General features: G+C 55.3%; 6 protein-coding genes across 6 annotated transcripts; 4 read left to right on the top strand and 2 right to left on the bottom strand.

Moving 5' to 3' along the window:
* Positions 1–4,571: 4,571 nt before the first annotated feature.
* Positions 4,572–7,711, top strand: C8A04DRAFT_11835 (uncharacterized protein; the record flags this gene model as incomplete). The annotated part of the gene is made up of 8 exons (XM_062777111.1): positions 4,572–4,719; positions 4,814–5,017; positions 5,081–5,163; positions 5,228–5,407; positions 5,477–5,569; positions 5,627–5,783; positions 5,858–6,102; positions 6,170–7,711. 8 exons carry the CDS (start codon positions 4,572–4,574, stop codon positions 7,709–7,711), a joined length of 2,652 nt encoding a protein of 883 aa, XP_062637416.1.
* Positions 7,712–8,494: 783 nt separating this feature from the next.
* C8A04DRAFT_36884 (60S ribosomal protein L3) lies at positions 8,495–10,136 on the top strand (the record flags this gene model as incomplete). Its single annotated transcript, XM_062783685.1, has 6 exons — positions 8,495–8,507; positions 8,689–8,767; positions 8,864–9,020; positions 9,079–9,102; positions 9,170–9,819; positions 9,881–10,136. The coding sequence occupies 6 exons, from the start codon at positions 8,495–8,497 to the stop codon at positions 10,134–10,136; spliced, it is 1,179 nt and encodes a 392-aa protein (XP_062637415.1).
* A 683-nt stretch (positions 10,137–10,819) lies between these two features.
* C8A04DRAFT_11762 (uncharacterized protein) lies at positions 10,820–11,417 on the top strand (the record flags this gene model as incomplete). Its single annotated transcript, XM_062777087.1, has 2 exons — positions 10,820–11,075; positions 11,161–11,417. 2 exons carry the CDS (start codon positions 10,820–10,822, stop codon positions 11,415–11,417), a joined length of 513 nt encoding a protein of 170 aa, XP_062637414.1.
* Positions 11,418–11,920: 503 nt separating this feature from the next.
* On the top strand, positions 11,921–12,626 carry C8A04DRAFT_28156 (uncharacterized protein; the record flags this gene model as incomplete). The annotated part of the gene is made up of 3 exons (XM_062780544.1): positions 11,921–12,183; positions 12,298–12,400; positions 12,456–12,626. 3 exons carry the CDS (start codon positions 11,921–11,923, stop codon positions 12,624–12,626), a joined length of 537 nt encoding a protein of 178 aa, XP_062637413.1.
* Positions 12,627–14,463: 1,837 nt separating this feature from the next.
* On the bottom strand, positions 14,464–17,021 carry C8A04DRAFT_11792 (Metallo-peptidase family M12-domain-containing protein; the record flags this gene model as incomplete). Its single annotated transcript, XM_062777092.1, has 2 exons — positions 14,464–16,886; positions 16,955–17,021. The coding sequence occupies 2 exons, from the start codon at positions 17,019–17,021 to the stop codon at positions 14,464–14,466; spliced, it is 2,490 nt and encodes an 829-aa protein (XP_062637412.1).
* Positions 17,022–19,748: 2,727 nt separating this feature from the next.
* C8A04DRAFT_28154 (uncharacterized protein) lies at positions 19,749–22,302 on the bottom strand (the record flags this gene model as incomplete). Its single annotated transcript, XM_062780543.1, has 7 exons — positions 19,749–19,811; positions 19,884–20,288; positions 20,362–20,622; positions 20,696–21,858; positions 21,950–21,976; positions 22,106–22,129; positions 22,242–22,302. The coding sequence occupies 7 exons, from the start codon at positions 22,300–22,302 to the stop codon at positions 19,749–19,751; spliced, it is 2,004 nt and encodes a 667-aa protein (XP_062637411.1).
* Between the last annotated feature and the right edge of the window lie 11 nt (positions 22,303–22,313).

Genomic DNA, 22,313 nt, shown 5'->3' with positions numbered 1-22,313 from the left:
TTCGGTCTCCCTTTTGACCTTCCCCTTTTCTTCTTTTATTCCGGCTAGCGATGACAGTTGTTCTGGTCAATCAATTGCGAGCGTTTTCTCTTGCCGACCCGGGTTCGCACGACCGCAAATCGCAGGTCGGGCGCTTCACGTGTTCGGCAATGCGCTCCACCAACTGATCTGATCTCAAGGGGATCCCAGTGGGGGAGCCAACGGAAGGGACGTCTGCCCTTTGCCCCGTTGTCCTCGCTGTTCTTCGCTTCGCTCGCTTCTTTCTACCCGCATCATGCGGGTGCCCTTTGCCGGTGTGGGCGTGCTGAATGTTGCTGCAGAGAGGTGCAAGAAAGTTGAGCCGGGGATGAGGGACAAACCGAACCAACCTAACCTACGAATACTAGTGAGTGGGCACACGTCGGCCCATTTGCACAGACCGCCGTGGATGAATCGGCGCGTGGGAGCCAGCAACCATTTAAGATAGTTAGTTAACTAGTTACAAGAGGGACAGGCAGAGCGAGCCAGGGTTAAGGCGAAGAATTTCCCAACTCGTCGGGTGAGGTTCCTGTCTGGCGATCAACACTGTTGGGAATGAAGAGCCGATGGAAACGGCGTTCGCCCCTTGACTTGGCTCACGATGCGATGACGGCTAGTTCGGGACGAAACGACTTGGAGGCGTGAAGCGCATGAAACGGCAGGCCGGAGAAAGCTGTCGAGGCGTGTGGGGAACTTGGGGTTACGTCCGAGGGGACGACGGCCTGCTTTCTTCGCTCCACTCCACCCAAGGACCGGAAGGGGCTGGTTGCAGAGGCAAGATAACCGCCGTCATTCATCAGTCTCGGGCTAAAACGGGTCTTTTGGGTATCGGAGGAGGGGATCGAGCCGTCTCGTTGTACCTTCTTTACGGAACACTGTAGTAAGCTTCATCGTACCTTCGTATCTCCCGTGTTACCACTGCTTTCGTTATTGGCATGTGGGTGGGTTGGCAAGACAAGGCACCCCCCTAATAAAAGGAGACTCGGTAACCCTAACCCTCGAGCCAACCGTTGCTGCGGGGCCTCGTGACCCTAGTCACTCGTGCCAGTCCCCAGATCCCGCAAAAGGGCGGAGAGTTCGGTGTCAATTCCCGTGGACCGTGGCTTGCGTGGTTGCGTGGATCAACTTGATCAGCCAAGACCTTCTTGGGGACCCGCTTATGCTGACGTGTGGTTTCGAGCCCGCTTTTCCGTGCCACAAATTCTCCCAACCCGCAAGCTCCCGTCATCCTGCATTGCAGAGAAGGGAGGCAGGAGATGGACATCACCGGCGTCCACAACCTTCAAAGATTGGGGAGGAGGCGCGGAGGAGTCAGCACGCGCTTCCGGCTGTAGTAGGTGTGGCTTCGGCACAGAAATTTTGAGGCAGCCAACCTGGGCATCGATTTCGTAACCACTGGGACCCCAGGCATTCGCACGGTCGAATACCAGTGCACTGGGGAAGGGGCTCGGGGGGAGCCCGCATGCACGAGCGGCTTGCAGCGACGGTTGCCCACTTTCTTCCTTCTCCGCATTGAGACACTTCGACGGGTCCGTCATCACCGACAAAGAATGTGAACACGGCAACTCAAAGTATTTAACCCCGCTTTCCACGGCCCGAGTGAATAGGTCGGAGCCCACCATATCGCAATGAATCATAATAAGGACATGCGTCCCTATCCAGTAAATTGCGAAGAGCTCTCGTCATTACTCATTCACATTCTTTCGCCCAATCCAAATCTCGGCAGCTCTGAATGAACAAGGGGCCTTGATAAAGTCAGCTTCTTACTTGCCATTGATAACCCTATCCCTATCCAGGCCGTCTACCTACGATGACACCGAAACCGGCCACAACCCCCAAGCTGGAGGCTTTGAGCGCGGAAGCATTTCTCCTGGGAACAATTGAGAAGTATGCTAAGGAGCAAGCCTTAGCACTCGATCCGGGAGAGGAGCTATTGTGCGAGCTGCCACCGTCTGCCTTTCTACCGACATCATTGTGTGAAGGATTAGCACGGGCAGTCATAAGCGAGGATTTTGTGCCCGGCGACCTTAACGAGTTGGTACGACAGGTCCCTGGGCTTGATACGTGGATGTGGCTCGAGGAACACGGCCGTCGTTTAGCAGATGATTGTCCGCGTCTATTAAGAGAAGCCACGGCCGAATATGAAGAATATCTACAGGAGGCAGAAGGGCAGCCAGACAAAGAGGCAGCGCACCTAAGAACATGAAGCGCCGCGATACTTAATAGTCTCTTAGCTTCAATAGAATTTTTTCCATTGCCACGATTAAACCAATTGGTGTAATGGTATCGTACAGTTACTTACCTTTGCAATCACACCAATTGCTGTGCCATGTGTGGTTGAGTGGTGTGCCTTTAATATAGCTAAGATCCTCCTGCCAATGTAGCAGACGTTGCGGGAAAACTCAAGCGAGTAGGTTAATACTACTCCCATGCATAGTACTTGGCAGTTGACTGAGCAACTTGTTCAGGATCCAGTTGCCCAGCATTTTGCACTTATGACTTAATCGAGTCATATAACTAGAGTCTCTACGGACACACACTTCTAGAACATAGCGGGAACGATTTGTTACTCGGGGAGGACGAAGCAACCATTACGTCTCAGAGGGAGGTGTGTTTGTGTGCTGTCGTACTCTTGGGCTGCTGTGGGTTTCTTGGCTCAAGCATCATATCCCCATGTGGTCGCACCGACTGAATGGTATGATCCGATCAGCGGCGCGGGACGAGGGCGAAAGTGAACACAAACAACCCGTAATAAGCAGGCCACAGCTTCCCAGATCACAACAGCGGCCATGTTTCGCCTTGTTATCTTACCCTACACTTGTGTTTTAAGTACAACCTGACACCTGATTGATGTGTAAACTTTTTTTGCACGCTACTCCGTAGCACTGACACGGCGCCGGCGCGACAATTTGGGCCGGAGGAGAGATGTCAGGGGCTCAGAAACTTTGTGAGTTGTTTTGTGCGCCCATAATCTGCACTGGCCCCAGCATCGCGGGGAGCATATTCGGTGGGAGAAGGTCGAGGGGATCTCCAGGTTTAAGCGCAAGTGACAGCGTAAACATGAGTAAAATGTTGTTCTGCTGATTGTATCTTGCCTGTAAGAATGTATCAACAAAGAATTTGTCTCTCGGCCTTGTTTGATCTTTTTGTTAATTGACTACTCTTCATACAGTAGACTACATTAAGTTATCCCGCCTAAGGTTGCCGACATTTCTCATTTTTAAAATGCAAGAAGTGCGGACAAAAGTAAATTTTAGTTGTTAACTCCATTTGTTCTTTTCTTTAGGTGCGGTTATTTTCCGATACCCCCAGCGCCCCAAAAGCAAGAAGCCTGAGGTGGATCCTGCCCCATCATTCCCCACTCTTGTCAGGTCGCACGCGTTGGTGACGAAGCGACGGGAAAAGTGCCATGGACCCCTGTCCTGCTTGGCGGGACGCATGGGATGGACCAGGCCGTGCAACCCCATCGGTTGCCACACACGCTAAAACGAAATGGCGTAGCCGCTTCCTCCGGAAACACACCTCCCCTGGAAGAGGCTGGATGTGGGGCCACATCCGAGTACTGTTTTGTACCCGAGACTTGTCTGTTTCCAACGTGTCAGCAATCGGCGGCTCATCCCCCGTTTTTGGCATGGGTCGCGCAGGAATTTTTCCCCATCAGGTCTCCAAGTTGGGACCATCCCCCGAAGCAAACGTTAACAGGGCTATGTGACTTCCTTAGAGGTTGTTGAATATGTTGCGATATTGGAATTGACTGTAATCCAGCTGCTGTTTTATGGTTTAATGGGACTTGACTTTGGATAAAAATTGGACAGATGGAGATGGTTCTAAGAGAGGTTTTGCATCAAATCTGCAGGGTGCTGGCAGGCCAGCTTCCTAAAGTGGTCTAGGCACAAATCGGTCGAACTGATGTCCGGGGTGTGCAGTTTTTCCAGAAGTACCGGAACCTCCGCACGACCTTCCCCCACCCTTGGATGCTCTGCGAGACATGAACGGGAAGACAATTGCCAGACCCCTGTCACTTGTGGGTTAGGTGTTCTGCTCGCCTCTCAGACGGCTGGACGAAATGGATTCTCCCCAGCCCGACTCATCCCCAATGCGAGAATTCTCCTCGGCTTTTGTGCTGTCTCCTCCCCCCTTTCTGTCTTGGTCGCTCTCCGAAAAGGCATAACCAGCCCTTGAGCACAACACCAAACAAGGCCCAACAACCACAGGCACTCCCTTTTTGCATCACATTTGCACCCCTTTTTGCGCCTCATCCATCTGTTTTCGAATCTTTCTGCGGTCTTCGCGGGTCAACTATCTTTAGGGCGCCGAGTTGGTGGGAACAACTCCCAAGCCTACCTGCAGGAGATCTGGCGATTTGCGAACAGCATTAATTTCGCCGCGATCTCATCTACACTTCTAGTTTTTGATTTCTGTCGTTACCCTGCGCGCGCGCTTTTGTGTCTGACGCGAGTGGTGCTGGTCGCGCGCGGTCGCATCACTTTCTGTGATAAATTTGTTCCGCCATCGAGGTTGGGTTGACCACAACCAGGGTCATGTCGGCCATCATGGCAAACCATCATCCCTCCCCACCAATGCAGATGCAAATGCATCATGGTCCGTTGGGACCCTCACGGCCTCCCGTCCCGCTGCAGTCATTTTCATCTTCGCGCCAGACGCTTCTCCAGCAGACCGAGGCGGTTTGGATTCAACTAGGTAAATAAATGCCCTTCTCGTTTAGATTCCGACGCTTGTGTGCGCCATACATCAAACGTGATTTATCAGGCGGTGACTGACACTCAACTTCCAGGTGGCCTTGCCGAGCAGATGGGCAATCTAGACGACGCGATGGCTTCTTATGAGCGCGCCCTTCGAACCAATCCCAACTCGATCGCCGCCATGAACGCGATGAGCTCGGTCCTGAGGACACGTGAAGATTTTCCCAAGGCCGCCGAATATCTGAACGCCATTTTGAAGCTGGATGAGGGGAATGGCGACGCTTGGGGCTCTCTTGGTACGCGCATTTGTTACCTTCCTTTCTCGACTCTAGCGTTCATTATGCTAACCCAGTGAATAGGACATTGCTACCTGATGATGGACGACCTGCAACAAGCGTACAGTGCCTATCAAAGGGCGATCGGCCAACTGCGGAACCCAAAGGTTTGTTCTGATACATACCGATCCTGGTGTCTCACCAGATTGCTCATATGGGAAACACTCGCAGGACCCCCGCCTTTGGTATGGCATCGGAATTCTCTATGATCGTTATGGGTCATTGGACCATGCCGAGGATGCGTTCGTCAACGTCATGAACATGCAGCCAGACTTCGACAAGGCACACGAAATATACTTCAGGCTCGGCATCATTTACAAGCAGCAGCAGAAGTACAACAACTCGCTTGAGGTCCGTTGCCGACGTCCCTACCCTTCCCGCATGACCCGGACGTTAGTTACTGATTTGCGCCCATTACAGTGTTTCAAGTACATCGTCAGCTCGCCCCCAACGCCGCTCACCGAAGAGGACATTTGGTTCCAGATTGGCCACGTCCATGAGCAGCAGAAGGATGTATGTATTTGTACTTCCCTTAACCCTTCTTCTGGTCATTGTACTGACTTTGTTTAGTTCGAGAGCGCCAAGGTGGCCTACCACAGGGTCCTTGATCGTGACCCCAATCACGCCAAAGTTCTTCAACAGCTTGGCTGGCTTCACCATACCCAGAGCCAGCACTTTGATAGCCAAGAAAGGGCTATCGAGTACCTGGAGAAGTCCGTTGCAGCTGGTAAGTGAACTTGCCTTTCCTTGTCTCTAGTGTTGCCCTCTCCAGCGCCTCTGGCGATGCTAACTATTTGACAGACAACTCCGACGCCCAGAGTTGGTACCTCCTCGGCCGGTGCTACATGCAGATGCAAAAGTACCCCAAGGCGTACGAGGCCTATCAACAAGCCGTGTATCGTGATGGGCGGAACCCCACGTTCTGGTGTTCGATTGGTGTGTTGTACTACCAGATCAACCAGTACCGCGATGCGCTTGACGCGTACTCGCGTGCGATCCGCCTCAACCCGAACATCTCGGAAGTTTGGTATGATTTGGGCACCTTGGTAAGCTTCCCATTCCAGTATTTCTGCCGTGCTCTTGATCCCAAACAGTCGCTTACTGGCCCACTAGTATGAGTCGTGCAATAATCAGATCGCGGATGCCCTTGACGCGTACCAGCGTGCTGCCGATTTGGATCCATTGAACCCTCACATCAAGACCCGACTACAGCTGCTCCGTAACGGCCAAGCTAGTGGCGCTGCGCCTGGGCAGGCACCGATGCCCACTGATGTTCATCCTCAAGCGTATCAAGCTGTGGGTGCCGTTGGACCTCCGGGGCCGCAGTGGGCTGGCTCCGGCTCGGCCGCGCCGCAACAACCTCAGTCGATGGCAAACGGCGAGGCTCCCGGTGGTGGACCGAACTCTTGGTCGGGCAGGATCTCGGACATCAACCCGCCTCCGCAGCCTCGGAATCCGTACGCCGCTGAGCGTGAGCCGTTTCGTGGCCAACCCGGCCAGCGACCTCCTAGCCCTCAGCCTGAGCACCAGATGAGGCCGTACCAGGACGCCAACAGGGTGCCTGAGCAACACAGGCGTGGTCCATCGCCTCCTCCCCCTCCGAACCACTATACCGCCCCGGCTCCGCCCCCGCCTCCTCAGCAGCCTCAGCAAGCCCCTCCCCAGGGCTCGCAACCGGCTAGGGTTAGGAACCCTAACTACGGTGGCCATACCCCCGTTGCCGTGCTGCAGCCCACTTCAGGACCTGGGCCGAGCAGCGGTGGCGCCAACCCATTGATGCCGTATCGGACGGGTAGTCCCCGGAACGATGGACGGCCGCTCATGCATGAGAATCGGATGCCGTCTCCCAAGTCGGCCTACCCGCAGCACCAACCCCCGTATGCGCCTCACCCCGAACAGGCCGGTCCCCACGGGCCCGAGCCTGGTGTGCCTCACCCTCCGCAGCCCGGCATGCACCCTGAAGCGGTTCATCATCGCGAGCACGACCCCCGCCCCCCTTCGGTCGGTCCCAAGAGGTTGGGCGACTGGGAGGATGAGCGGGAGGCGAAGAAGCCCTCAACCGAGGAGACTCGTGCACGTATGGAGGATATCCGCCATCGCCGCCCATCCGCCTCGCCCCGCCTCGAGCCATACCGCCGCAACTCTTCGGAGGCTCGCCGCTTCGATGACATGGATAGGCGAATGGACCAAACACGCCGTATCGATGAGCTGCACCGTGCTGTGGAGATGCGCCGGGCTGAGGAACAACGGCAAGCTAATGATGGCTACCATCCGTCGGAGGCTGCTCACCATCCCCAGTCGCACGCGCCCGCAGCTCACCTTCCACCCATGCAGCAGGGCCCATCCGCTATGCAGGGGCTCATGCATGAAGCGCCTGTCTCCCAGCCCGGCTCCGCCAAGAAGGAACCTTCTTCGGCCATTGAAGAGAGGCGGTTGGAGCAGCAGCATCCTCCTGCCCCGCACCCTCCTGCTACCAACAATGAGCCTGAGAGGGCTGCCCGGACTATGGATGTAGATGAGAACTACGACGACAGCGGCGAGGAAGACAAGAAGGCAGGAATCGTCTCGGGCTCTGCTCCGACCTCCGCGACCGCTACGGTTCCTCCGGATACCAAAAACGGCACGCCTACGACTGCGACTATTAGCGGCAACTAGATGGGCGATATCGCTTGTGTCGTTTCTCTGTTTTGGGAGGTTTATATCTGCGCCTGCTCACGCACACTCTTGTGTTTTTCTTTCCCTCTTTTGTACCGTATCATGGATGGATGCTCGGTCGTTTTTCGACATTTCCCTCCGTTCCGGGGTTTCTCACTTTCTCTTATGTCACATTAAGTTCCATAAGCAACACAAGGCGGGTTGAGTTCTTCCGTCTGTAGGGTATCGAGCGTTCCCAATACTGGTTTAACCTGTAGTCTGGTTGGCCATTTAGTGATCGTGGTATCTGAGAAGTGAGCTGAGTATTGTTGACAGTTTTCCTTGTACCGGTCGACTCGTTGCAAGAAGGGCGCACCGCTAGGGGATGGTGTGGCCTTTGTGTGGGAAGAGACCCAATCTCCAAATGTTGGGAGTGATTTCATGTACTTAGATAGGTTTATTTTATGTATGATGCTTGATCCACTTCATTTTAGGGGAGAACCACATGTGCTGCACGCTCCCGCTTCTGATTGAGACCCTGGACGCAAGTTCCTGGCAACAACATCGAGACGGGGACTTGTTGCGTGCGAACACAGTCACGTGACATCCAACTCTTGACCCCACCAAGGCCACCAAAGTCTGGGCCCACTCTGCCGATGTTAGGGCTCCGCTGCAATTGGTCCGAGGAGGCACACCATCTCACACAAAAATCCAACTCCAAATTTCTTCGCTTTTTTTACTCTCGTGGCCGGACCTGGGGGATTTTTCCATCAAACATCACGCCAACCGCAGACATCAGCAACCATGTCTCACCGGAGTAAGTAGGCCCTCGACAATTCCCTGGACAGTTCCGTTCTCAATGCTAGCAACTCTCGCGCCAACACGAGCTATTTTCGCGAGCGATTGGGCGGGCTGGCGCATATGAGTTTTGAACGCCAAAAATCGTATTTTTTTTTATTACTTCACTGCAGCTTGCAACTGACACCGAGCCATTGCAGAGTACGAGGCCCCTCGCCATGGCTCTCTGGCGTACCTGCCGCGGAAGCGCGCCGCCCGCCACAGGGGAAAGGTCAAGTCGTAAGTCGAAAAACCCCAACACCCGTTTCTTGGAAGCTTGGTCACAAGTTCTTCTCGCCGCGAGAAAAAGGGGGCTGACAGTTGGTATGATGACAGCTTCCCCAAGGACGATGCTAAGAAGCCGGTCCACCTGACCGCCGCCATGGGTTACAAGGCCGGCATGACCACGATCGTCCGCGACCTCGACCGCCCGGGTGCGAAGGCTCACAAGAAGGAGGTTGTGGAGGCTGTGACAATCATTGATACCCCACCTGTACGCGCAACTCAGCCCGCTTGGCTCTTTTTGTGTCAATGGCTAACATCTTTTACAGATGGTGGTTGTGGGTCTGGTTGGCGTAAGTCATTGCTGTCCGGCTGAGGAGCTCAAGAGGTGGCAGAATCGTCTAACAAAACGTCAAACAGTACATCGAGACCCCACGCGGCCTGCGCTCGTTGACTACCGTCTGGGCTGAGCACTTGAGCGATGAGGTCAAGCGCCGCTTCTACAAGAATTGGTACAAGAGCAAGAAGAAGGCCTTCACCAAGTACGCCAAGAAGCACTCCGAGAACAGCGGCGCCCAGATCACCCGCGAGCTGGAGCGCATCAAGAAGTACTGCACCGTCGTTCGCGTCCTGGCGCACACTCAGATCCGCAAGACCCCCCTCAAGCAGAAGAAGGCCCACCTCATGGAGATCCAGATCAACGGTGGCTCTGTCGCTGACAAGGTCGAGTTCGGCCACGGCCTCTTCGAGAAGCCCGTGTCGATCGACACCATCTTTGAGAAGGACGAAGTGATTGATGTCATTGCCGTCACCAAGGGTCACGGTTTCTCCGGTGTCACCTCCCGCTGGGGCACCAAGAAGCTGCCGCGCAAGACCCATAAGGGTCTCCGCAAGGTCGCCTGTATCGGTGCCTGGCATCCGTCCCACGTCCAGTGGACGGTCGCCCGTGCCGGTCAGGACGGTTACCACCACCGTACCTCGGTCAACCACAAGGTTTACCGCATCGGCAAGGGTGATGCCGACGACAACGCCTCTACCCAGATTGATGTCACCAAGAAGAAGATCACTCCGTACGTTTTCGTCCAGTATTCAAATTATGTGAGGGTAAGATAGCTAACAAGCCGCACACAGTCTCGGTGGCTTCGTCCGCTACGGCGAGATCAACAACGACTTCGTCATGGTCAAGGGTTCCGTTCCTGGTGTCAAGAAGAGGGTCATGACTCTCCGCAAGTCGATGTTCGTCCACACCTCGCGCAAGGCGCTCGAGAAGGTCGAGCTCAAATGGATCGACACCTCGTCCGAGTTCGGTCACGGTGCTTTCCAGACTCCGGCCGAGAAGAAGCAGTACCAAGGTACTCTCAAGAAGGATCTCGCCGTCGCTGCGTAAAGCAGTGGGGCGGGGTCTGGTTGCTCTTTTATTCGGTTTTACAATGGCATTGGTGTCACGGTCTCGTTACTCTTTGGGTTGGGGTATGGAATTTTACCTAGCGTTTACAGCTAGAAAAGCTGCATGAGAGGAATGGGAAAATGAGCCAATTGCCATTGACTGCTGCTACTGTGATGTGTTTTCCGTCCCAGTTTCCCTTCTTCGTCCTCCGTACGATGTAGACTGCTCTATGAGCTATCCCACGGGGCTAGATATTGGAGGCCCTTGCCGCAGCGGCTTGGCTGAAGGTGGGGTCACCCAATCAGAGAATTATTTGCCCCGCCAACAACTGCGGAAATTCATGGCAAAGCGGCGGTTACATCATCGTCGCCGGGCTGTGTCTTCGTGACCCCCTCCTGACCATCATGGTTGTGACTCTTGGTGCCCGTGTTTCGCCGTCGTCTTTTCTTCGACAACCTAAACTCACGCTTAAAACCGTGCCCTTTTACACACCAAAACAACCCGTTTGCAGATTTTGCAGTACAACGTCTCAACGCCCCCGTCAACTTTCCCAACCTCGAATCTTTCGGGCGGCAGCTAGCGCAACAACAACAGCACCGAACCCCGCGGAAGCTTCACTCCTCTCCCGACGGGCATTCGCGGCCTCTTCCGTGCCCAGAACAAACCAGCCCTCCGACAACAAGATGTCGTCCGACCAAGACTACGCAGCCTTTCTTGAGAAGGCGAACGAGGACCCCTCCCAAGGCGCGGCTCAAAGCTCGAGCGCCACCTCGAACAAACCCGGCCAGTTTCGGACCACGCAGCAGGGTGTGACGGTGCCGGCGCCGATCCTGGAGGCGCTTGACAAGGGCGACGCTTTCTATATCTCGGATGCGGACGAACCGTTTGACCCTGTCGCGCTGCAGTGGGATGAGGCGGGGGAGGGGTTGCCTGATGAGGGTGCGCATGCATATTCCTTTCCTCCTTTTTCCAGTCTTTCGTTCGTATGTTTTAGTACCGCAACTGACGAACAACGCACAAATAGAGGAATTTGCCAACTTGATCCAGCACTGGGATCCCAAGAATGCCGAGGTACAAATCCTGGATCCTTATGACTGGGACAGCCACGGGAAGTATGGAGGGGTGATAGAGGCGGTGAGGGAGGCCGGCCAGGGAAACGATGTGCGAGTGTACCGTGTCGTGCGGGACGGAACTCGGGTAGAGTACTTTGTGGTCACGACTGAGGGAAAGGGGAAAGGGGCGAAGCTGGTGGGCGTGAAGGCGTTGGCTGTGGAGAGCTGAGCCCATTATACGGATGAGGAAGGAGAGAGTCGCGCCTGTGGACTTTTCGTTGATTAAGCGGCCAGGTTTCATTTGACTGATTCGATAGGACAGTGTGTTGAAGACATGGCAAGAAACTTTCCTTATGTTGAATCCAAGTCTGGAGGCCAGACCGGAATTTTGAGTGATATTGCGGCACCGATAACGCTCAGCGGACTTGGTTCTCCCCGTGTCATTAAGTTCCTTGCTTTTGTTCATTGAAGAATAAACAACTACGGAGTATTAACTTTGAGATTCTTCTTGCCCTCCTCTCATAGCAGGTGTCTCGATCTAGGGTTAGGGTATTTGGTCATAACTCACAGACATGCAATGCCCCCCCACATTTCCCATTCGGGGACGCTCCTCCCTTTAAATGATGCGACACACCCGACATCAACCTTCCTCCAATAGCTACAGATTCATACCTCAGTATCTACCATCGCCCTTGCCCTAAATAATGACCACGGTTTGATTAGTACACCACAATGTCGATGTTCACAGGAGGCACTCCGTCTTCAGGCCCATTATTTGGGTCCCCAAACCCGTCGACGTCCGCAGGCCGAGGCCAGTTCAGTCAACCATCGTCGTTCATGGCGAGCGGGTCATTGGTACCGCCGTTTTATCAGGACGAAACTTTCACCGCAGAGATGCGAGACCGCCAGGCACGGGGGAAAGACCCGACCAGTTCTGCTGATAATTCAGATCGCGACGAGCGCGCGGAATCCCGGCTGCGACTCGGCAGTGGTCGGTGAGTTGACCCTGTTCTAAAGTATCCCGTATCGTAGATTCATTAGCGTATGGGACGGAGATGGATGAGTGGGTACTGGTTGGCTGACACCTTCCTTACGTTAACGACAAACAGCGTGCATAAGGAGGACTTTGCCCAGCGGGAGAAGCGTCAAAAGGCTATTGCCTTTCTCGACAACCCGGAACTGCTTAGGATGTATGCCGAGTCGACAGGGGAGGTGAGTGTACTGCCTTCCCGAGCCCAACAAATCCTTGTATTGATACCTTCCCCAGTCTATGGCTGCCGCGCGGTTTCATTTCACAAAGATGCTCTGCGGCTACGACGAGGATGACGCAGCACAACCGACGGGATCTTCAGCGCTTTCACCATCCCATCGGGACAATCATCACCATCCTACGGGCGACCGAAGAGGAGGCCATAGTCCGCAAACAAGAACTACTTAGCATCCGAAATCAGTGGACAACCTAGCACAGCGCCATGCTTATGTTTCTACTCCGGCTCTTAGGTAATCCCATTTCCAGCACCCACTTTTCCGGCTTTGGCTTAAAGGAGGAAAAAGCCTCGCGCGCTACTTTTCCGCGCCCTGTTCAGATTTCCCAAGCCAAGGCCCCCCTCTAAGCTTATTTACGGGTCAAAATCGCTAACAAACCTGAAGATGCCGTGGGGGCGGTTTTTCGAATGCTCACACGGCTTTATACCTCTCCCCTACGACATGGTCAACATGTCGTCCTTTCCACTCTAGTAATGGGAGCCACACTGCCGTTATTCGTTTTTACAGCCTCACCACTCCTTTGTCTTGCCATTGGTATCGCCTTGTGTTTTGGTGCAACCTTCCTAGCCGTCCTCTTCACCAACAAGGTCGCCGCTAGGGTCGCTTTGCGAACCCAGCGCACGGTAGGCGAGCCTATCCAGACGAGTTTTCAGATAGCCGCTAGGGTCGCTTTACGAACCCAGCGCATGATAGCCGGACCTATCCAGACGAGTATTGAGATAGCCTCGCAGATTTCTCAGCACTGACATCTTAATCCTGGGCACGACCGGTCCCGGCGTTGGCACGCGGCGGATGGTATATGAGCTGGATGCGCGGTCTGGTGGGGATTGTAGCCGGGCAAATTTAACTCGGACGGCCAACATTCGGACCTGGAAGTCAACGCCCACGACCAAACCGCCGCGAATACCTCGGTTTTTTACTCGACCAGCGCCAAATATTGGGCACGTAACCGTTGTCGTCATCGGGGCTTTACTCCGGACAGTTCAGGTGCTTCTGCCGGTACCAGAATGGAGTGCGAGTCGCAGATGGAGGATGGGGGGCAAATGGGTGCCAGCACCGGGGCTTGGGATTGATACTGCCAAGGAATTGTGAACACGATGATTAGGAAACTGGATTGTAATGATTTAAAAGCGGAATACTCCTTGGTGAGACTACAAGTGTCATTAGACAGCGGTGTGTCCGTCGTATTGTCCGCTAGAACTCCTGTGCTCAGACATACCCGGTCTTTTTTAGAGTGAAGTGCTTCTACCCGGCCATTGCCTTTGGTTCGTACCACGCACTAGTTTCCAAAATCGCTGCAAGTTGATCTTCTTGCGCCAAATGTCAGAATTGTGACCGAGAGAATGGGAAGATGTGTTAGCCGACATATCAGGAATTGGAAACAACCTCTACAGTTAAGTGATCGTTTGGGCTCTGCTTAGTTACAACATATTACGCAAAGACAAGTAGCACCATATTTGACGGGGCCTTTCATAGATAGTTGGTAGGGAAGAAAGTGCGCTGTGTTGGCATCTATAAGATATCCGTATCCAACCAACTTCTCCCATCCTATCATTCAGGTTCCGTCGGTGCACAAGCAATAAACAACCCCACTGAAATAAGACCAACGAAATATCCAACCGCTGCTTCCATTGTAAGGAAAAATATAAACAGATAGAGACTATAACGCCGGCCAATGCAAGTCATAACCCCCCCCGGGCCGTGACACACAAATAAATGTGTGTAGGCCCATTTGTGGGGATGTTTATACGCGCCTCTTTATACCCATCCATCCCTTCCAGGCTCTCAATCCGTCCATTCTTTTCTCTCATCCGACCTGTCTTTTCTTTCCGCTCCCATTTCTCCAGGTCTGGCAGCACGCAGACAAAAATACACAGAAAAAAAATCCAAACCAACCGCCGGCTAATACAAATAACGTGTGGCAGAACAGCCACAAGCATCTTTGAAATCCACAGACAGGGTATCGAACATCTCACAATCCTCGTTCAACCCCCACCTTCCTCTCTCACTCACGCATACCGAAAACTCCTCGTCCGCATCGGCTCCCACCGCCCATCCTGTCCCTGTGCCGGCGGATACGGCGGAGGTGCACCCCCAACCATCTCCTGTTCCGGCACAGGCGAATACGCACCGCCACCCCGGCCACGCTCGGGCCCGTACCCACGACCCGGTCCGGGACCACCACCGCGGCCACCACCCCCACGGGGAATCGCAGCGGCGCCGAAGTAGGGGTTACCCCCACCCCATCCGCTGCGTCGGGAAGCACCTCCTGGCGGGACAGCAGCCGGTTTGCTCCGGCGGCAACAGCGCGAGAAGCAGCTCCAGACACAGCTGAGGATCACGAGCAGGACGAGGCCGCCGGCAATGCAGATGACAGGGATGGAGATCTGTTTGTTGTTGTTGATCCAGTCGAGGATTTGCTGGCCGAGGGAGGTACCCGCACAGTTACCGTTGCTGCAGCGGCCGCCGCCTTCGCAGGGGGTGCCGTCGAGGAAGTACTGGTTTAGGTTGTAGCATTGGTTGGGGCCGAGTTTGGAGGAGTGGCAGGAGAGGACGCAGCCGGAGGAGGAGCAGGAGGAGGTGGTGTCGGCGCCCATGAAGGTGGAGCACTGTTGGTCGCGGGAGGTGCAGCGGCCCGAGGCGCACTGCAGGCCGTTGTCGCCGCAGGACTGGCCGTCGGGGGCGGTGACGTCGGCCGGGCAGCCGGCGGAGGCACCGGAGCAGGTTTCTTGCGGATCGCAGGCGCCCGTGCTGGCGCGGCAGATGGTGCCGTTGGTGGCGAAGCCGCACTGGTCGGTACAGCATTCTTGGTTGGTCGGGTCGCAGACGCTGCCTGTGGTGAACTTGCAGGTGTTGGCGTCACAGCACGCGTTGCCGGCGCAGCCTGCTTCGCCGCCGCAGTCGCAGTCCTCGCCGTGTTCGACGATGCCGTTGCCGCACTGGGCGCCCGTGAAAGTGGTCACGCCGCTGTTGCTGGACAGGCAGGCGAACTTGTTGGGGGTCCGGCCTAGGAAGCTGCAGATGTTGCCGATGCTGCAGGGGGAGAAGCTGGTGATGCCGTTGCCCGTCGACGGGTTCATGATGAACTGGGCTTTGGCGTCGCAGGTGCCGGTGCTCAGAGGGCAGCACTCCTGCTTGTCGACACTGCCGTCGGTGCAGGTCCCTGCCTCGCAGTCGTGCACCGCGCCGAATGTGTGGCCCGTCTCGTGGGCAAACACCAGCCACTCGGTCGGGGTATGGACGACCACGTTCGCGGACGCACTGGTCTCGTTGCCTCTAGTCGAAGCCCCTTCCTGACAGACCGCGCCGAGCCAAGCCAGACCAACCGTCGACCCGGTGCCGCACATGGACAGCAGCGTCCAGAACGCGTTGCCATCCTTCCACTGTCCGCGCCATTCCGAGAACAGGCTGAGCCGCGTGTCGACCGTCGCGCTGTCTGTGCAGGGTCGGTTCCACTGCGCGCCGGCCGGAGGGGTGCTCGGGCAGTCCGGCTCGCTGATGGTGAGGTTCGCCAGGGCAAGCGAGATGTTGAACGTGCTCTCGTACAGCTGCGAAGCCGCGTTGATCACCTGGAGCACGTTTTTCGTTACCGCATCGTCGGTGGTCCCCATGGCATTGGTGTATTCGCAGTCTGTCGCAATGCCGACGAGGGCCACCTTGCGGGTGGTCGGGCAGCCGGCGGTCGAGCCGATCGAATTTTGCAGGTTCACGCCGGCCCCGTTGCTACCTGGGACCGTGTCGACCTGGCGTCCAAATAGAGCCCTCGGGCTGATCTGCCAAGACGAAGTGTCCGGGGCGGCGGCCCCTTCAAAGCTGCGGTAGACGATATTATTCTCGAACCGGTTGTGCTCTAGGGTGTCTGAACCGCACGTCGCAGCCCTTTCGCCGAGGTCGCGCTTCAAGTCAGGATGACCGGAAGACACATCGGTGTCCCGCCAGAGAACCATGTACTCGTCGTCGTTGTCATCGTCGCTAAAGACATCGTCAAGGTCTGGGTCTCCACTGAGCGAGCTCCGACGGTATGCCGTTGTCGTCTGGACATGGTGATGGTTTCCGTTAATCGTAAACACGCCGTCGAAAACAGGGTGGTCGCCGTCGCGGTGCACGTTGATGCGGCTCCATCCTACATGCGTCCAGCCCGACTCGCCCTCCCGCCGCACAAAGCTCTCGCCCTTGAATATCCGGTGTCCGCGCCGGTCGATCGGTTTGGATTCCCGAACAGAGCCGTCGGCGGCTAGGTAGTGTATCGTGGCATCAGGGCCGAGGATGTCGTGGTTCGGTTCAAGCGCCAAACGGATCTTTTGCTGGGTCGTCGAGATCACGAAGGAGACGTCGAAGGACGAGTGTGCGTGTACTCGGTGGGAAGGTGTTTGTATTACAGCGTCTTCGATCCGCGCAATAGAGGAGAGCGGGTTTCGCTTGACCGAGTGTGCTACATGTCGGGGGGTGTTTGTGAGTCTCCCGGTCGAGCAACAACACCTTGGAGACGCAAGGACATACCTATCGCATCTTGTACAAGCAAGCCAGCAGCTGTCACCACGGCCGCGAAGGCCTTGCTAAAAATCATATTCTACAACTGGAGCGCCTCGCTTCGCATCCCCAATCGCTAGGTTAAGGAAAAGAGACTATTATAAATAAAAGGTGTAACAAAAATGCTCGTCGCAAGCGTAAGGTGGGCGTGATAGTGGTTTCTTCCTTTAAGTCTCGAAACCGAATTCAGGCTAGGAGATCTCGTGGATCCTCTCGCAACAACCGGTTGAATGATCGGTTTGGTTTGTAGGGCTACCGTCACGGGAAAACGAAGGGAGATCAGTCAAAAAGAAAGAAGGGCTCATGAAAGCAGGCAACTCGTCGGCAGAAGAGAGAGACAGGAAATGCGAGGGAAATGGTGGCAGTGCAGCATGTTCTGCTCAGTGAATGTGGCGGTCCAAGCAGGCCAAGAAGGTTGCTGCTTGTTAGGTGCTGTCTCGGCGGTGGTGCCCTGGTGCAGCGGGAGACAGGAGCGGGACGCCAAGGGTAGGTCCCGGACACTGTGCGAGCGACGTTGGTTGGATGCCCAGGGGCTTTGCTGCCCCGCGGGCGACAACCGACCGTCCAAGGGGCATCGGGAACGGCAGGGCGCTCCAATGCGCAACTCCCATTTTCCATGCCGGCTTGCCGGTCAGCTTACCGTACCAGCGAAGAGGTTGATCGAAAGATCCTCTTCATTGTCGTAAAAGGCAGTCATGAATCTATTCTCTGAGTCTAATTCGAAGCTTGTTGTCAGTTAACGCATTTGCTTCGTCTCTTTACACATGAGTGTTCATACAATAACCCCACACAACACACGACAGCCCGCCCAGGCTAGGCCAGCCCTGTCCCCGACCCGCCGAGCCGTCCCGACTGCTCGTCTGAGTTTTGGAGGTTTCAGAAGACCACTCCAAACCGCCCAGCCGCCGGAGAAAAGCACTCCCATTCTGGGCCACGTTGGCATCGCGTAATGTGCCATGTAGCGCCGTAAAATCCGATAAATAATTCCACCGGTGTCACGCCCATTCGATCTTGAGACATAACTAACTACCGTCATCCTGTTTCTCTCATCACATCGTCAACAAGCACAGTGCCAATCCGGGCATCCGGACTTTGTATGGCGTGCATGGGAATAATTCCCGACACCAGCATGCGAGCGCTAAACCAGGTTGGGCGGAGCCGCTCTGGAGGAGTCACAGCAGGATGATAAATTTAGCGCAGCCGACAAGCCGGGACACGGCGCTGCGCTTTGTGGTGTGATTTTTTACAATTGTTGTTGCCTGTTTCGAAACGACTTTGGCAGTGTGTATCTGATGCATTTCGCTCCGGTGGGCATGAGGGAAAATATCGAGGATCTATCAGGCGGATAACAGCATGGGCAGTACAGACAACGTTACGAATACCCATCAAGTTGTTTGGTCGTCTCGAGCTCATCGTTCTGTGCCCCCTCATGCTTGGGGTCAATTGCAACCCGACTTCGCACTGTCTACGCCGCCTTCCTCTCAACAACCGCAGCCAACACAACTCCCGCCATCTGGTTTCTTATTGCCGCTAAACACCCCGCCACATAAAGCCGTGCCTTCTAGAAGCAGAGGAATTAATAATAATACGATTGGAGGGCCGTTTTACGAGGGATATCAAACGAAAGTAAGAATGAAATAACTAGAAAAAAAAGGGAAGAAAATCCAAAAGCAAAACCGCCCCCAACCATCACCACCAAAATTCATCACATCTTCCCCTCTCCCAAGATTCCACGGGTAAGTACATACATGAAGCACTCGGCCCAACACAGGCACACGCACACATACACTCCCCATATCCGTACACCCACCTCAAACCCAACCGCCAAGCACACAAATTCGGACAATCCCGTCGTCAGTCAGCAAACCATAAGCCGCCGCAACAACGGATAACTGGGAACAACAAACCTGTTGACGCGTCCCTTCTCCACACCCCTTCTTGAGGCCCGAGAAAAGGAAAAAATGGGATGGGTGGGTGTGCATCTGAGACAAGACCTACATACACTACATACAGAGGCTGAGAGAGGTGGTCGGAGTTTGGCGGATATAAATTGGAGGCCTCTTTCCCAGCCCGCGGACGGACTGCCTTTCCCTAGCCTGACTGGACGATTGGTATGTATTCCAAGCTGTGTACTTCGTACGGAGGTAGTGTAATGTGGTATGTTTCTGTTTGCCCAAACTAGGCAAAAGACGTACAATGTAATCTTCATATTTACGAATGGGCTGTGTGTGCCCCCTGTCAAGATCAAGGCCTCTCGGTTCATTCGTGGATCTCGATAACCATGATGGTTTTCCGAGAAAGAACCTGACCAGACTGCTGGGTGACTAAAGTTGGCTGGCCTCGCAAATGGGCCATTCAAAGCCGCAGAACTTCGTCGTCCAGTTTGGCCGGCGGTGAGCGAAACAAAAACTGGCCGAGCAGGCTTAAAAAACGGGATGCAGCCAGCTGTGTCACGGTCACACAAGCTCCAAAGCCCGGTAGAAGGGTTTCCTACCCCCTGACACAACACGACACCGTCTTCCACACAAACCCAACATACAAAAAACAGGATTCGAATTCCAAAAACGCTTGTTATTCAAAGGCAAGGCAGAAGCTAAGCTAGATAGATACCTTACAAGGAAGCTGATGGAAAAAGAATACGCTCAGCTGCACAAGTGGTATAATCCCGACCCGTGTACGTTCCCCGGAGTAATCCAAAGCTGGTCAAAATACACGTGCGACATTCCCCCCCTTTTTCATTCTTTTTTTTTGTCATTTTGGTTCTTTACTTCTTCTTGGCCTCGTGAACAGCGGCGATGATCTTCTCGACGACAGACGGGTCGGAGAGCTAAAGAAGCAATCTACGTTAGTACGGGAAAACTTGAAGGAGGGACTGCTTTGTAAGGATATGTTCACTCACCGTCGTGATATCACCAAGCTGATCTTCCTCACCCGCCAGAATCTTCCTCAGAATCCGGCGCATGATCTTGCCACTGCGAGTCTTGGGCAGGTCAGGCACAATAAACACCGCCTTGGGCGCCGCGAAAGGCCCAATGCTGCGGCGGACCTGTAGGATGAACTCCTTGCGCAGGGCGTCCGACGGGTCGTTGCCGTCCTTGATCGCGACAAACGCGTTGACGGCCTGGCCCGTGAGCTCGTCGGCCACGCCGACCACCGCGGCCTCCGCAATGGCCGCATGCTCGATAAGCGCGGCCTCGATCTCGGCCGTTGAGAGACGGTGGCCACTAACGTTGACGACGTCATCGACACGGCCCCGAATCCAGTAAAAGCCCTCGTGATCACGGCCCGCACCGTCGCCGGTGAACTGAATGTGGCGTCAGTCTTAATTACGCGGCCCTCAGATTTCATACCGTCATTAGAACATGGGGGAAACTCACGTAGTGGCCCTTGTAGACGTTGAGGTACGTGTCCATGTAGCGCTTGTGGGCACCCCAGACAGTCCGGGCCATGCTGGGCCATGGTTGCTTGAAAGCCAACACACCCTCGACATCGTTGCCGTGGATCTCCTCACCCGAGACGGGGTCGACGATCGCGGGCTCAATGCCGAAGAAGGGGAGAGACGCAGACCCTGGCTTTGTCGGGGTCACACCGGCGAGAGGGGTGATGACGTGGGAGCCGGTCTCGGTTTGCCAGTACGTCTACATCTGTGTCAGCACCTGATTTCCGATTATGAAACAGCAGACTTGAGACAAGAAAGACAGGAACACTCACGTCCACAATCTGAGACTCCTCCTTGCCGACAACCTCAAAGTACCACTTCCAGACCTCAGCGGCAATGGGCTCGCCGACGGAGCCAAGGACACGGAGGTGCTTCATTTGGTTGCGCACGTGCTGGTCACCCGCGCGCTTGAGCAGGCGGAGCGCAGTAGGAGCAACATAGAACTGCGTGACCTTGTGGTTCTCGATGATGTCCCAGTAGCGCGAGAAGTTGGGATACGCCGGGGTGCCTTCGAAGACGACGGTCGACACGCCTAGCAGCAACGGCGCGTAGACGACGTATGTGTGCCCGGTAATCCAGCCGACATCACCGCCGCAGAAGAACCGGTCACCGTCGTGGATATCAAAAACGTACTTGGCCGTGGCCGCGGCACCGAGAAGGTACCCACCGGTGGTGTGCATCATCCCCTTAGGCTTGCCGGTCGAGCCGGACGTGTACAGGAGGAAGAGGGGGTCTTCCGCATTCATGCGCTCGGGGGCAATGTACGCAGGCCACTTCTCGACCTCCTCGTGCCACCAGACGTCGCGACCCTTGGTCATGGGGATGTCGGCACCGGTACGCTTGAAGACAAGCACGCCCGTGACATCCGGGCACTGCCTCAGCGCATCGTCCACTATCTTTTTGGTGCCGATCAGCTTCCCACCACGCTTGCCCTCATCGGACGTGATGACGACCTTGGACCGGCCGTCGATAACACGATCGCGCAGCGAGTCGGCAGAGAAGCCGGCGAAAACGACCGAATGGACCGCGCCAATTCTGGCGCAAGCAAGGATGGCGACAAGCGCCTCGGGAACCATCGGGAGATAGATGGCCACGGTGTCGCCCTTGCCCACGCCTAGGCTCTTGAGGACGTACGCGACGCGCGAGACATCGCGCAGGAGCTCGCCGTAGGTTACATTACGGCCGTCGCTGGGCTCGTCGGCCTCGTAGATGATGGCAACGCGGTTAGGGTCCTTGAAGGCATGACGATCGATACAATTATAAGAGGCGTTGATCTCGCCCTCGAGGAACCAGGCGACATCTCCGTTGGTCAGCGAGCCGCTGCTCACCGTCTGGAAATCCTTGTGCCAGGTAAGGAGCTCGCGGGCCAGTCTCCCCCAGAACTGGGTGGGCTGTGTGATGGACTCCTTGTAGAGTTTCTGGTATTCCTCAAGACCTATGTCGTCGTTAGCATTCCATGTTCCGCGCAGGGGGGAAGTTCCTTGTTCCCGAGCGGCGGGTCCAGTCAGGGATTGTGTTGTGCGTACCGCTAAGATGAGGTTTGCTCGGGTGTTCTGCCGCGACCCGGTTAGCCTGTCTGTCTGGTATTTCCCCTTTTCTTCCCTTCGTCCAGATGCCCCGCTAGGCCGCAGTGCGCCGCGCCGCGCATCTTTCTTGGCGCGTGCAACAAGGTTACAACGTACTGTCGAGCATTTTCTGAGGGGGGTCTGGAAGAAAAGTGTCACGTTAGCCATCCCATCCCCGCTACGCCATAAATCTAATCGTCGCAGCTGGGACCGAGCCGCGCAAATTTTGGCTGAGGTGTGATTTCAAGCTTACGGAAAGTGTCGACCTCGTGGGCCTCGACGACCACGCGGGCCTTGGTGTTGTCTGCAGCCATGCTTAAGTCGG

Source organism: Dichotomopilus funicola, assembly GCF_033296635.1.
Source record: "Dichotomopilus funicola strain CBS 141.50 unplaced genomic scaffold C8A04scaffold_27, whole genome shotgun sequence".
Lineage (NCBI taxonomy): Eukaryota > Fungi > Ascomycota > Sordariomycetes > Sordariales > Chaetomiaceae > Dichotomopilus > Dichotomopilus funicola.
The sequence above is the reverse complement of the archived record's forward strand: the minus strand, read 5'-3'. Positions and strand labels throughout refer to the sequence as shown.